We start from the raw sequence: 15,064 nt of genomic DNA, 5'->3' as shown, positions 1-15,064 counted from the left end.
CAGGGCACGCCGGGAAGGGGCATGCGCGGGCGGCGGGGCCGAGCGCGGCCTTCGGGGCTTCCGCTGCTTCTCCCGCTCCTTCTCCTCCTCCGTCTCCTCCCCTCACTGCGGCCATGTAGGAGCTCCTTGGCCCGCAGGCTCACCCGAGGCGCTGAGCGGGGCCGGTCTCCCCTCACAGCCGCCCCGCAGGCGTTGCGGATTCGGCGCCTGGGCCAGTGGGAGCTGCGGCGCGGATCCTCTGGTCCCTGCCAGCCTGGCTGCAGCTGCGCTCACCATGGTTTCTTATTCGGTTAATTAATTTTCTTTTTTCCTTCAAGAACCTGGGTGAAATCTTGGCTCCATTAACAATAGCGGTTGAGGGCGGTGGGGCTGTTCAGCCTGGAGAAAAGGAGGCTGAGGGGAGACCTTATCAGTGCCTACAACTGCCTGAAAAGAGGTTGGAGTGTGGAGGATGTTGGTCTCTTCTCCCAAGTAACAAGTGACGGGACAGGAGGAAACGGCCTCAAGTTGTTCCAAGGGAGGTTTAGATTGGATAATAGGAAAAAATTCTTCCTGGAAGGGGCTGTTGGGTATTGGAACAGGCTGCCCAGGGCAGTGGTGGAGTCACCATCCCTGGAGGGGTTAAAAAGGCATTTAGATGAGATTCTTAGGGTCATGGGTTAGTGCACTTCAGGCAGAAAATGCCGCAGTATTTTGTAATAATTCAGTGCTGCTTTATGTCCGGGTTGAATCTCTGTAATTTTTAGGCAGGCCTGCTTTAAAGAGAAATCAGATTAAATGAAAGCAATGCCCTTTTATTTCAGCTATTTGAGTTCTACCTCATTAATGATTGTGGGTTGTTTTTTGTTGTTCTTGTTTTCCTCTAAATGTGTGGAACATCTAATGACCACAACTGTTGCTACTTGTTAATAGTTTTTAGGTCCTCCTTAGAATCCTTTAGTAAAGGTAAAGTTTGTAGGTACCACACAGAACAAAAGGGCAGTTTCTGTGCTCCCCGATGTCCTGTAGTTTATGATATATTATATATTCTGATTACAGAAACTCATGTAACGATCTGCCTCAAATCTGTTTGAGTTCTGATGACGAAATTGTAAATGTTTTTGTCATGAAACAGAAATCAACATTGTTTTGCTTTTTTATCACTTGTGTTATGGTAACACCCAGAGGCTTCACTGTCCTGCTGATTAACAAGCGTAGTAAATGATAGTTCACTCTGAGCAGTGAGAGAAATAAAGGTTTTTTTTGAGAGAAAGACAAAACCAGGCCTTCAACATGCGTGTAACATATTATGTTACTGCCTGCAGTAATAACTTGAGGCCTGAACTGAGCTGAGTGCCACCTTGTGTGATGCTTGTATCCAGTCCCATTGCTGCATTCACACGGAGCTGGAGCTCTGACCCAAGTAGTGAAGACTCTGCCACACCAGACACTACTTCCAGAGGTTGCCAAGTCTTATGTGGTACATCTCCATCGTTAATTTTGGGGGTAAAAGTGGCAAATTTTAGCCCTCATGAAAGATAGTAAACAATGCAATCATCCTTTCCTTTAGATGCAGTTAAAATCCGAGTCTCCTCCGTGTTTACATGCTTGGAAATTGTTACTCTGAGTTTGTATTTATTATTCTAATAAAACATCTGAAATGAATGGTCCACTTTCTTCTGTCCTTTTTCTGATCAGTCATCCAGAGGTAAGGAAAAAGGCATTTTTGCATCAATCCTCAGCACATGGAGATGCTTCTAGTTCGTTCTTTGGCTTGGGTAGCAGGTAAAAATTCGGATGTTTTGTCTTAATTCTGTTTGCCGTATAGTATAGCTATGGGCAAAGCAAGTTTGGGCTCTTGAGAGTTCCTGGATGAGCTGGAAGGGTGATTTACAGAATAGGGCTTCAAAAATTAATGTGAGACAAAAGTGAGCAGCACAGCTGGAGAGCGGAACAGCTGAAAGGGAGAGGGGAATACTCGTCTGGGTACTGGGGTGACAGGCCCTGCTCCAGCCCATGTGATTGGGGATGTTCACTAGTCTTGATATAGAAACTATGTGACTATGAATCATCCCAACCATGAGTGTGTGTGGGCAGAATGTTAGAGCTGGATTTGCTTCAGCACCCCAAGGTACAGGGGACAACAGCTATTAGGCTGTACCTGTTATTTGAGATTCAAAGAGCACGTCAGGTGCTTGTATATATGTGTGCCTAAATCCAGATTTGTGGGAGTGCTTTTTTCTTTTACATTAGGAAAATGTGAGTTTTTGCTTCTTCGTGGTAACTTTAAGAATGAATCTTATCTTTCCATTGAGAAGCACACTATCTTCTAGAAACAAAATCAGTATGACAAGAAGTCTTAGTTGAAATACATTTGTTAAGAGGCAGTATTCAGAATTATATAAACTCAGGATACTCTTGGAGAGTCAAAGTGTAACCAAGGGGGTAACACAGGTGTTTGTTTGCTTTTGGTTTTGTTAGAGGAACATGATGGTATGTTCTTCTAGTCTAAGAAAAAGTTACGGATATCTTTTTCTTCCTTTACCAACAGTCTCTGAAATCTCAGAAGTGTTAATGTGTATATTACAAACACTTTTTTCCCCTCCCCCAAATTTAGATTTTACATGGATTTTTTGCAGCCCCATCTGCTGTGGGTGTAGCGATAAAATCAAACATTGCCATGCAGGAATTATCTCCCTCCTGCACCCTTGCAGAATGTAATCAAAGCAAGGATCATCCAATCATAATTTCCATCGTTTTAGGGTGAAAAATAAAAGCAGACACACAGAGAAATAGTGTTGGTTCTTCTCTTCATGTCTCTGGCACATTGTGAAAACACGAGAAACGAAATCACGGCAAAAAGCGTGGCCTGTGAACGGATCTCGTCTGACATTGTTGTCACACGCGCTGTTCTTTGTGAGACAACTTCACCCACAAGCTGTAGCAAGGAGCTCGACGGAGCAACGACCCATCACAAGGACCCTCTCATGTCTCCCTCTTGGTCTTCATCATCCACAGCTCTTCCTTGCTGCTGTCATGTAGTTTTCATTAAATTGTAAGACCAGTTTGTCTTTGCTGAATTATTAGAATACAGTGACCTGTTTTTCACTTCAGCTTTTTTCAGTGTCCTTCAGATTTGTCTATTGTCTTTCTTCTTCATCTTTCTATCTTGCTATTGGTTATTGGTACAGGGACAAAATAAACCTATTCCAAGTCAATTTGCATGGAGAAAGAACAGGTGATCACTAGTGTCAATAGCTGAAGAACAGGTCTTTCTGCCTGTCATCCAAGCAATATTCAGGCAGGTAGGCACATCGCTGCAATAAAAATGTGTTCAAACTATAGCAGAATTGTTAAATCAGGTGTTCCATGTTTCTCGATGGCTGATTTTCTACCAATTAAAAAGTAGGATGAGCTCCATTAACGTCATGACAATGCCTAACAAATCCTTCTTTAGAGGTAATTAATGGCTGAACACTGGAACGTACATTAGTCACAAGCTGATAGCAATCTCTTCCAAAGAGCTGCTAGTTATATTTGTGAACAGTTTGGAGTAGCAATGTCACCTGGTTTACGTGAGGTCACGTCTCCCGGTCCTGTTCCTCCTGCCACGCTTTGCGCAGGTGGAGAGAACAGAGCATGAGTGTGAGGCTCCACCTCAGAACTGGGAGGAATCACAAATTTATCTGAATCAGTGAGAGGGGGAGGCTGGAGCAGAGAGGGAGGAGAAGCATAACTGATCTCTGGGGAAACCAGCCAGATCCAACTCAGAAAAGAAGGAAGAAAACTAATATAATTAATGTTTTCCACTCTTGCTGTGGGAATTGTATGTAGCCACCCAGTTCTCTCCATCACATTTATCTACAGAAAACTGAAAACAGTTCATTCAATTTGGGGCAGCATTGATTTTTTTTTACATATTTTTTGAAGTATTCAGAACATTGTGGGAAACAGACAAACAAAAAAGCCAAACCAAAATGAAACAAAAAAACTTCAACAAATAGTGGATGTAGTGGGTGGGGCTTGGTTTTGTTCCTCTTTTTTTTCCTCCATGATGTTTCGTGTTCACTGGCAAAAGCAAAGGAGGGTAGAAAACCAAATAAAGAGAAAAAAAGACCCTTGAATAAGAAATTCCTTTTTTTTTCAGCTCTAAAAGGCATTCGGAAGCATAAAAATAAACTGCTAGAATCAGTCAAAAGTTTATAAATTAACTTATAATTAACTGCCTTTCAGCTGGCCCCTCCGAGCCTTTATACAGCTTTTCTCTTTTTAATAGTCACAAGTGGAATTTGGTCTTTGCAATTCTTTAACCTTGACAACAAGCTGTGGTGCAGCAGCGCTGCCCAGCAGATTGTAAAAGGTGATGCCTATGAGCCAGCAGAGTCCCAAACAGCCTCTGGAGCAGGGGTTTGGTTAACTCTGTGTCTTATAATTTTTAGGATATGCTCTTCAAGAAATTAATATAAGCTTATAAAGTACAGGACTGGTGGAGCAGAAGGTAACGTGTAATTGGATATGCATTCGTTACGGACAAAAAACCCCCAGAACAAAACAAAAACCAACCAACAAACAAAAAATCCCCAAACCCAAACAAAATTCGTACATAAGCACTGCCCTCTACTGCTTAGAGATTTTCATTAACACATATTTAATTAAAAAAAAATAAAAGCTGGAGGATGTTTGAATGTAATTTTGTATCTTTCCCCAGTGACTTCCACTTACAAAGATGAAATCAGGGCTGTTTAACCAATGGAGAATTTGAGCACAAAATGAACCAATTGGGGCAAAACGAGCATTAGGAATGGGCTCCGTGTCAGGTGGGGCCACTCACAGCCTGGAGGGTTCCTGCTGTTTCAGGGAAGGTCTCTGAGAAGCTTGTAGGGTTGAAAGAGGCTTCATTCTTGGAAGTGTTTGGGTTTTTTTAAGCATTTTGCAGGTAAATTTCTCTCTCTGCTTTTATATATTTATTTTTTAATTGTGCTGCTCATGTGGAATTGTTGCTATTAGCTGTAATGTTGCTTTGGAAGTGTATTACTGTGTAGGTGTAAGTAGTGGGTTGTGGGAGAATATTGGCTTTTAGTGGTGGTTTAACTGTTGATAATACCAATTTTAAAATTGAGAGCTTTTTAGCTTTGTTAACTGGGTTGATGGATCTTCTGTAGAGCATAAAAACCTCTTTAATGCAGGTAAACTGTAGTGTGTTTCTTCATAAACAAAATATAAATGTAGTTGATATCTATGTTGCATCTCTTATTAAAAGAAGTTTGATTCAGCTGTTAAACTTTTGGGTGGAAAAACATTATTCTGTGTTTTGCTGTGATGTGTACTTCCCAACGGGAGGCAGACTAAGATAACTCAATTGCCTTCTAGGTGGAAGAGGGTGTGTGTTGTAGTTTAACAGCTTTCATTTAATTCGGGCCTAAGATGAGAGCAGCGCTGAACCAGATGGACAAGTCTCTCCATCCCTTTCTGTGTTCTGAGAGCAAAATCTGCTGTGCAGGCTGAAAAATTGAATCATTATAAGTTTGCTGAGCTTGCAAATTCTGCTCTGTATCAGTGACTAATTTTTTTTTTTGTATGGATTTTTCTTTCTATCAGCAGCATAGTTCTTGAGTAACTACTTTATTGTATTAAATAAAGCGCAGTTTTAAAACCAAACTTTTGAAGCTGTGTTTTCTTGCAACTCTGGTGTCTGTGAATATGATTATATAAGAAAATTCTAGTTGCTAATGAACGTTCTCTTCCTTGCTGTCTTTTACTGTGAGAGGCGTGTGGTTGAACAAGCCTGCTTTTGCTTTTAAAAATCTCACTAAACTTATAATACCTCTGGAGGATGGATTTTTTTTAACTTTGGCTACAAGTCTTGCAACTAAAATGCCATGTAAGTTTTTTTTCCTTTAAATGTACTGCAGCACTTATCTAAAAGGAGTAGGTACTTTGGAGGTGCTGGAGGCCACGAAAAATCTCTGCAGCTGTACCTGCAGAATAGTTGTGATTTTCTTAATAATGGTTTGTATTAGCTTTGAAACACCATATCTTTTTAGGGGTCTGCATATATATATATATTTTAATAACTTAGTATTTGCCTGTGTGATGTTTTAGGTCTCTGTGCTTGTAATTTTTAGCTTTGATAACCAGAAGATAGTCAGCGCTTCTCGAGACGAAGTGATCTGTTGAATTAGGTGCCGAAGGGATTTTTCGGGGCACTTCATTTAAAAAAAGAAAAAAAAGATTTGATTGCACCTACCACTTAGTCATGTGTGTAGTGGCTTCACTCCAAAGGAATTATTTTGGAGTGATTAGTTAAATCGATCCTGATTCTTAGTTGTGTAATTGACCTTTTGAAAGTGTATTTGCCAGCTCTTGAGAAAGTATCGGAAGCAGTAGGTGAGTTGCAGTTCAGCTCACTTGCTCAGCGAAGGGCCGTTACCTTAAGCAGGATCAGGGCTTCTGTAATTGGGCACTAAATAACTTTAATTTTGTTCTTCCACTCACACAGAACTACCACAGGCAGAAAATGTCATATCTTTGATTTAGGGACACCTCCCTGTAGAAACCAGACCTAATTATTTTAGACTGTGTCCTGGAGAAGTCATCTTTTATAGAGATATTTTTATATATTCGCTGTTTAATTAGTATAATAAGGTTATGAAAAATCTACTGATATTCTGTGTAGTGTTTGGCTGTAAACTGAATATTATGAGACGCTCTGGGTGTGGCTGTTCTCTGCTTTGGTATGGCATGCCTTTAATCTGGTTTTGGGGGGAAAAAAATAAAAAGCAGTCTTTTAAATGTTAATTTAAATGCTGAGCAAAATGGCAACTGATCAGTGTCATAAATCCCCAGTCAAAAATTGGATTGGCTGAGCTGGGGAGGGAGATGAGGTTTTGCTCTCCCCTCCGCTGTGTGTTCCCACAAGCATCTCTCCTGTAAACTGGCAGAGGGGCTCAGAAAATTCCAGTCTCTTCCCTTCGGACACTAGTGAGGACTCAGCAAAAAATCCAACGGCAAAGTACGGAGGCACCGGATCTCTGATTGGGCTGCAATTCAAGTGCAGCTTTGTTAAGACCAGGAGTTTTCTGGAACATGCGCGGGGGTGAGCTGTGGGGGTGTGGGACAAATCATGCAGGATGGGTGCCGCCTGGTCCCGGGAATTCAGCTGACTGCTCTCATCCTCATTATCTTTTTGTCTTGTTCTCTTTCAGAACGAGGACATGGGGGACATGACACCAGCGGAGGAGCTGGAGCCTGGGGCTGCGTCCAGCCAGCTGTTTGACCCCAGCATGAGGAGTGAGGCAAGAAGGCTGAGGACTTTTTGGCAGTGGCCACACACCGCCCCTGTGTCTGCCCGAGATTTGGCCAAGGCTGGCTTCTTCTTCGTGGGTCCAAGAGATCAAGTGCAGTGTTTCTGCTGCGGCGGTGTCCTGATGGACTGGGGACCTGGCGACTGCCCGGTTGCAGAGCACCTGAAGTTCTTCTCGTCCTGTAAATTCATTCGTGGTGAGGATACTGGGAACCAAGAGATGTTTCCTCTCCAGGAAATCTTTGACACTGTGGATGGGCAGTTCCTCAGTCTTTTGCAGGGGATAGATAGTGAGGAGGCAGCCCCGCAAAACCCTGAGATGGTGACAGAGGAGATGAGACTATCAACGTTTCGGAACTGGCCCCAATATAGTGACATGCACCCGGAGCAACTGGCTAGAGCAGGGTTCTTTTATACAGGTGGGTACTCCATGGAAATGTTTTTAGCTCTTATTCAAGATAACTTTTGAAGGTGTCACCATGTTTTATTGCTTGTACAAATACTCGTATGTGTGGTGTATTTAGAAAATACATTTTTCCTTCGGCATCTGCTGCTTTACTTGCTGCTTGTGCAGAATTCACTTCAATGTTACTTCCTGTTTGAATACTGAGGGGTCCCCAATAAGTCAATTCCCTTAGCAGCAGGAGTGCAAAAAGGGGTGTGTGTTAAACAGATGTTTTACAGGCAGAAAATTGTGTGTTTTAAGATCCATTGAGCCTGTTTATTAATTGCATTTCTAAAGGAACTTGAGGCACTTATTTGACATGTTGTGTTTTGTACAAGCTCTGCCTTGCACCAAAGCCTTCTGTTCTCAAAAAAACACCCAAATCTGGGTGAAACCTGTAGGTTGTCAGCCCATTTGGCTATCACTGGGGTTTTTGCTGTGGGGACTCTGCACTTGTAATAGAGAAATAAAAAGGTGATCAGAAGAACTCTGTAAGTGAGCACTTGGGTGAAGCCAAACTCCCTGGTGGCCTTTACTGATATTGTTTCATTGCCCTTAGGACAGGGCATTTGTAGACAGCTCTTCTTTACTGTTTTTGGCTTTAATTTCTTTTTCTCTTGTGATTTCTGTGAACTGAAGCACAATAGCAGGATGGATAGCCTGGGACTGTGCTGGGGCAAATTCTTCTACCTGCGAGGTAGAAGCTTTTTACATTACCTGGCTGTGCCTGCTGCTGGTTATGGCAGATTGTGGTTAGGAAGCAAAATGCGTTTATAGGTATAATTAATTGCAGCTCCAAACACAGGCAAGAGGGGGTTGCATAGGAATGTGCACACAGGGGAGCTGTGGTGCTCAGAGTCACGCTGCCTGTCAGCTTGTGACCCAGTTCTGGAACCGTCTCCATCAGCTGCAGCTCTGGGATTTCAAACTCCCGTCGCATTTCCTGCCCCTTTACAACCTGCACAGTGTTGGTAAATTGTCCTGTGTTCTGTCTGGTAGTCCATGTTTTGTGCTGAATCGCTTCCCAGGTTCTCACCCAGGGCTAGTAAAGCATTCGATGTCTTGGATATCAAATAATCTCTGTCTTTTTCAGGACAAGGTGATGTAGTGAAGTGTTTTTACTGTGATGGAGCTGTGAGGAACTGGTCATTCAGAGATGATCCTTGGAGGGAACATGCCAAATGGTATCCAGAGTAAGTCAATGTTAGTTGACCAATGTCCCTCATAGCAAGACCAAAAGATGTGGTGTGCATTCCACACAGGTTTCTTCTTTCATAAGATAGTACCCCCAGTTGAGAGGTGAGTCACAGGTGTACTGGTAATAAGTGCTGCTTCCAGGCTCTGTCATTACTGTAGTTTTAGATTTTTCTATCTAGCTAGAGCAGGTGAAAAGCTAATCAGGTTATGTTCAATTATGTTTAACTGCAGAAACTGTTGCAATAGTCTGTAACCTTCTGGAAATCCCTGAAATCTCAAGAGAGAGGCTCTTAATCCTCAAGGTCAAAGTTGCACAGCAAGGGACCATCTTAGATCCTGGTAGTGGCTCAAGATAGAAAACTGGTTTCTAGGTTGGTTGCTTAGCCTGTACTGTCTTCCAAAAGTGCCTTCCTCTCACTCTCCCCTCGCATGTGGAAAAAACAAAGATTGGCCTGAAAACCTAATAATATCTTCAGCTGCTTCTCCTCTGCTGTTTCTCCCTTTCCACTCTCCTCAAAACGCAGCTGATGTGTGTCTGGTGTCTCTGCATATGTACGATAGTTCTCTGACTATAGGACAGTTGGTTTCAGTCCCTTTGGGCTTCTTCTCAAGCATTGCCAGATGTTCTGTTCCAAAGGCTGTTTTATCACTGCAGTGTTCTGTGTTAATGACAAAACCTCCTGATGATGATTGTCTAAGCTTGTAACTAGTTTTTTTTACAAAGAACTGTACAAATAGAAATGACAAACCTAAATATTTAGGCCGTCTCGCTTTTTAAAAGCAAAGCCAGATGTTCAAGCTCAGGTAGAATGGCATAGTTCAGACCTGAGATTTTTCTAATTTGACTTGGAGTTCACTGTCTAAAAGTTCAGTTAAAATCACTTTGACATCAAAGAACAGCTTTGGTTTCTACTGCTCTGAGATACAATAAGGAAGGTACTGTAAACCTTGTTTTTCTTCAGCAGTTCTATGTGGTTTTCTGTGAACTGGTCTATTGCCACGTTTCCTATGATCTGTTCTAAAGAACATTGGAACTGAGCTTATCTTGGGCCAAACATGACGACTGGATTAAGAGAGGAAGTAAACTGAGCCTTGTATTGCTGCCCTTCATGAGAGGAGGGGTGGGAAAAAAGACCATGATACTCCCTCTTCTTTAATGAATATAGTAGTTTACTCGTAACCTTATAGCACCTTTTGTGTCTAAAATTCAAGCTACTACTGCTGCTTTCACTTGAGAGATCCTGTACTAATGTATTTAAATCTTTCTGCTTATAGGTGTGAATTTTTGTTGCGATCAAAGGGGAGAGAATTTGTTAGCAGTGTTCAGGAGGCCTTTTCTAGCACCCTGTTATCTCCAGTGAGTCATGAATATTTTCTGTAGAATGGATGGGGGTTTGGTAAATAGGGGGAGTTTTGAGCACATGCCTCTCTTTTGTGACTATTTTGTGACATTTTCAGAGAGATTCCTGGGATCAGACTGAACAAGATTCCTCTGCTCTCCAAGGTCAGTGCTATAATTACGTGGTGTTTTGTCTTCTGTTGGAAGTGGTGTAGTCATCTTCAACCCCCTGCCCAGTCACTGTGCACTCTGTAGACATGGTGTTTGAGAGATGTTTTGATATCCTAGAAGCTGTTTCACTTTATTTTCATGAATTGTCTCTAGCACAAGAAGCAAAATTACCCTTGTGAGACCTCTTGGTCTAAGACCAGAGACATTTAGCTGGTCTGGATAATCATGTGACTTTGGGGTTCCTGTCTAACTGTCCTTTGACTTGTCCATGCTCTTGTTGTCCGTCCATAGAGTCTTTCAGACCACAGCATTTCAAACTTGCTTGGTGGGAGACCAGGAAACATTTAGTCTAGTTGTTCATTGAAGTGTTGATCCCAGGAGTTTGTTCCCATTCATCATTTGGTCCTGGAAATTTAAGTAGGTGAAATTTGGCTCCTTTAACTGTGGAGAACTGCTTTTTCTCAGTCTCTTGAAAAGCCTATCCAATAGGATGAGCTTAAAGACTTCAGCCTTTGAAGGGACTGCCAACTGAATTTCCCACTTAGGTCTTTACTGATGAATGGTTGAGCTAGATTATGAGGTAGGAAAGACTTCAATTGGGATGTTCCACTTGATCTTCATCAAAGCAGTTTTAAAACTTCTTTTCTGGGATGTGAAAACAAAGGTAAGAATTCTGGACTGGGGCCAAACATGGGAGACTTTGTTCAGTGATACAGTAGAATGAACCATCCAAAATTAGTCTCTTGGCTTTTATAAAATTACTTTGGATGATTACTTTCTTGTGAATTATGGTAGGAAGTAGAAACTGTAAATCTGGACATTGATCTAGCTATATAGATAGCTCGAGGAATGTTCTAGAATATATTATTGCTGTTTCATAAATTGCAGCTTCAGGGAGTGGCATACTTTGGGCCTAAAGTTCTGCCTTTTTGGTAAAGTATCTGCTCACTGCTTTACAGATCCTTGGAGGGACTGGGTATTGCATGATGTCGTAATGCAGAATGTCCTCCAGATGGGCTTTGACCCCATGTGGGTGGCTAATCTGATGCAGAATGAGTGTGTGCTGACGGGGACTGCGTACCTGTCTGCGCCTGAGCTGATCTCTGATCTGCTCCAGTCAGGCTGGGAGGGGAGCAGCAGAGCCGAGGAACGCAGAGGTACGCCCGACTTGCACGCCCGACTTGCACGCCCGACTTGCACGCCCGACTTGCACGCCCGCCTGCTCCGTGGTGCTTTAACCTCTTACCCACTTCATCTTGAGCACTGCTGTGTCTTGCGGGTCTGCCTTCTCTCTTCCTAGGCTGGGATTAAGAGTAGTAATGTACCCAAGCATGCCTTTCTTTGAGAAGCTGAAAGATGAGGTTCTGCTTTAAAGAAACCTGAAGGAGCTGTGACTGCTGGGGTGTCAGTAACTATATCTGCCTCCAGTAGGCTGTGGTGTAGATATACTCAGTATTTTTTGCTGCCCTTAGACCCACAGTAGCAGGTGGCTGCACGATATGGAGGCTGGTGCACAAAGTCACATCAGATGCGGACAGACACGGGCAGTTGTTGGAAGCAAGACATCTAGGATGGATGAGTATTTAAAATTGAATCAGTGACTTGATCAGAAATAGCCATACTTCCTGTTTGTTTGGATAATATATATTCTCCTTATCAATGCCTGTCTTGTGTTAGCTGTTTTGTGGAGTCTGTTTGCCAAGTGAGGTTTATTTGAAGATGCGGTTCCACATGGGCTTTCTCCAGTAGCAAGCCTGCTTTCCAAAGCTCCCTTCTCCATATCATGGTCTGCCACTTCTACAGCTAAGGGGAAATAAAAGATTCCCACAAAACAAAGTGTGATTAATTAGTAGCACAGGAGGAGAAATGAGCAGCTGCTGGCTTCTGTCTGATAAATAAAGCAACTTTGAGGGGACAATGTGATGGGACATGTCTTGGTAGGGAGGTTAAAACACACAAAGCACTGCAGAGAACATCAGCTTTGCCAGGCTGAGCGGGTGAAGTTAACAGCAGAGCAAAGAGGTGTTTGCTCTAAAGCTACCGAAATCTGGGATATTTCACCTTTTTAAGAGGGAGGAAAGGGATAGCATTTAATATCATCTTTCCTGATTATACAGGTGCTGTTCAGAGAGAGACTGAAACATCAAGTTCAAGAGAAGAAATGCGATCTGTGCAGCAAAAGGAATCAGGTGCACTCAGGGGACAGTGGTGGTGAAATTGAGCCTGGGCATAACCGGGATGGTTTTTATAGTAATGGTATCAGTGGCCATTGTGTTCATTCACTTTGAATCCTGATGGAATGTGAGCTGGCTAGTATGGTAACCGAGCACAGAGACCTTTATTCAGGAATGAGAGTTCCACTGTGACACAGACCGTTACGCAAAAAAAATTGGTTCACCAGGGATAATTTACATATTACAGTAAAATGATGTTGATCTCTGTCTCTGCTCAGTCCAGCAGCTGTAGATAAGCCGGAGTGTGTAATAGCTGTAGCTTTCCAGCTTAAATGAAATTTGCCTGAGACATGCCTTTGGCGTCTTCAGTCAGCCTCTGAACAAAATTATGAGCAAGTTGCAGTCTGAGTTCCTAAGATAACAGCTGCAGAGTGCCAGTCCTGTTATAATACTAAGTGTGAGCTTCTTTTTTTTTTTTCTTCTATTAAAGATGAGTCTTGGATGAGTACAGAAGAACAGCTCCGCCTGCAAGAGGAAAGGATGTGCAAAGTGTGCATGGACAGAGACGTGTCTGTTGTGTTTGTTCCTTGCGGCCACCTGGTAACTTGTGGAGAATGTGCCTCCAATTTGAGGTTGTGTCCCATCTGCAGAGCTGTCATCCGGGAAAGCGTGAGGACTTTTATGTCCTGAACCGTGATGAGCCTAAAGGGAAAGATAAGTCTGTACAACTCATTCATAACACAGCAGAGAAAGAAAATAAGTAAATAGTTCAGTTGATGCTGGAGCAATCTTATTTGCAGGCTAGCTTGGCATAAGTGTAAAAATTTAGTAAATGTGCCTCCTTTGCACGGTGTTTCTAGTAAGAGCTGCTGGTTTGCTGTACTCTTGCTGATCTTGCTTAGGACTGCTCCAGAAAAACCTCTGCTAGTTTCTTTTGTCCTCCAAAAAGAAGCTTTTGTTGACAGATTCTCCTTCTCCAAATTCTTGCATTCTCCAATGAATCCCTGCTCTGTGTTGAAATCAAGGGCTGTTTTCAGTAGGCTGTCTCTGGTTCTTTTTCTCTCATTTCGCAGTTGTTTAGAGATTATTCTGCTGCGTTTGATGACTCCCTTCAGTAAGTCTGAGTCAAAATGGGAGCACTTTTATACAAAATGCATGCTCTTCAGACTAGAATAGTCAGCAGCAATGTTATCATGGGGGAGGGAAAATCTGGTTTCTTCTGAGCTCTTTGCTGTCTCCCCCACCCCCTTTTGAATTGTCAACAATTGACAGAATGTTTCAGTAATGCTCAAATCCACATAACTAAGTGAAAAGCCTCCCTGTTGTAGACTCTGTGACCTCTTTACTCTCAGCTGCCTGCCCCAGGCGGAACTTGAAGGGCTCTTTGGTCAGGCGATGATCTCAAGGAATCTTCTTACAGAGCCTCTTCCCTGGCTGTTGGGCACTACAAGAAGATAACTAAGGAAATTTAACTTTTAGGACTTTAGTGTGCTGGCTAAACCGATGATTCTTATTTTAAATGAAACATCCTATCACGTAGCCAAAAAGAGAAAATTTTGTTAATTTTATAGCTTCTGAGCTGCAGGAGAAAGGGAATATGCGAATATGCGTGTTTTTAAAATTAACTGTTGTTTTTCATGGAATAAAGAGCTTTCTTTTGTTCATTTTACAGAGGCCTGAGTACCTGATTCTAGTATAATGCCTTTCTGGGGAGGGGGTGTGGTGGTGTCCTAAGATGCTGGAGTGGCATCAGGTTGTAATCAGTTCTGTCCTTCAGTACTACCCGGGCACGAGTGAGAGAAGCAACTGTGTGTTGGAATAGCGTTGTTTCATCCTAAATTTTAGCTTAGTGTGGCTGGAACCCAGCCTGAGCATCAACAGGATTATGAGGCTGTAAATATATGAGCTGTTTCCAGGGCTTCTTTTCTTCAGCACTTTGAAAATTGTGGCTTTTCCGTATCTGGAAAGGTGGGGATGTTTAGGTTTTTAAAATTTTCTATGGGAAGATGTCCCTTCAGAACGAGGTACACGTTGTTTTTTGAGTAGCTGCATCTCGGAGATGCCCGTTCCCAATAGAGGGCACTCCTGACCTGGCCATGAGGGACACACTGGAGCAAAACCTCCAGCTGCTCCTTCTTCTTCCAGTATGATGGAGATGCAAACAACTGGGAATCCCTACCCTTATTTTCTTTCTTTCTTTCTTCTCAGCCTTATTTTTTTAATGATTTAAGTCAGTCATTGATACTAAATGTTATAATCTTACCTGAACCTTTATTTTACTTCTCTTAAAAGATACTTAATTAAATGTCTTCATCATAACGTAAGGTGGTAGTTAGGAGGCTGCTCAGTCATTAGACTTGTATTAATTTAATTAATGTTTACCAGAGTGTATTAAAGTCAAGAGGCATGCCGTTAAGTGCATAGTTTGATGCTTAGTCTCTTAAGAGTCCTTGGCA

At 42.4% G+C, this 15,064-nt stretch overlaps 1 protein-coding gene across 1 annotated transcript; it reads left to right on the top strand.

Moving 5' to 3' along the window:
- The first annotated feature begins 21 nt into the window (after window positions 1–21).
- Window positions 22–14,277, top strand: BIRC7 (baculoviral IAP repeat containing 7). The gene is given in 9 exon segments (XM_065849729.2): window positions 22–84; window positions 86–289; window positions 7,185–7,701; window positions 8,821–8,920; window positions 10,200–10,281; window positions 10,383–10,428; window positions 11,394–11,591; window positions 12,552–12,623; window positions 13,099–14,277. Coding segments are annotated over 9 exon segments (1,482 nt in total). The 3' UTR covers window positions 13,299–14,277.
- Window positions 14,278–15,064: the final 787 nt, after the last annotated feature.

Source organism: Patagioenas fasciata, chromosome 16 (assembly GCF_037038585.1).
Source record: "Patagioenas fasciata isolate bPatFas1 chromosome 16, bPatFas1.hap1, whole genome shotgun sequence".
Lineage (NCBI taxonomy): Eukaryota > Metazoa > Chordata > Aves > Columbiformes > Columbidae > Patagioenas > Patagioenas fasciata.
The sequence above is the reverse complement of the archived record's forward strand: the minus strand, read 5'-3'. Positions and strand labels throughout refer to the sequence as shown.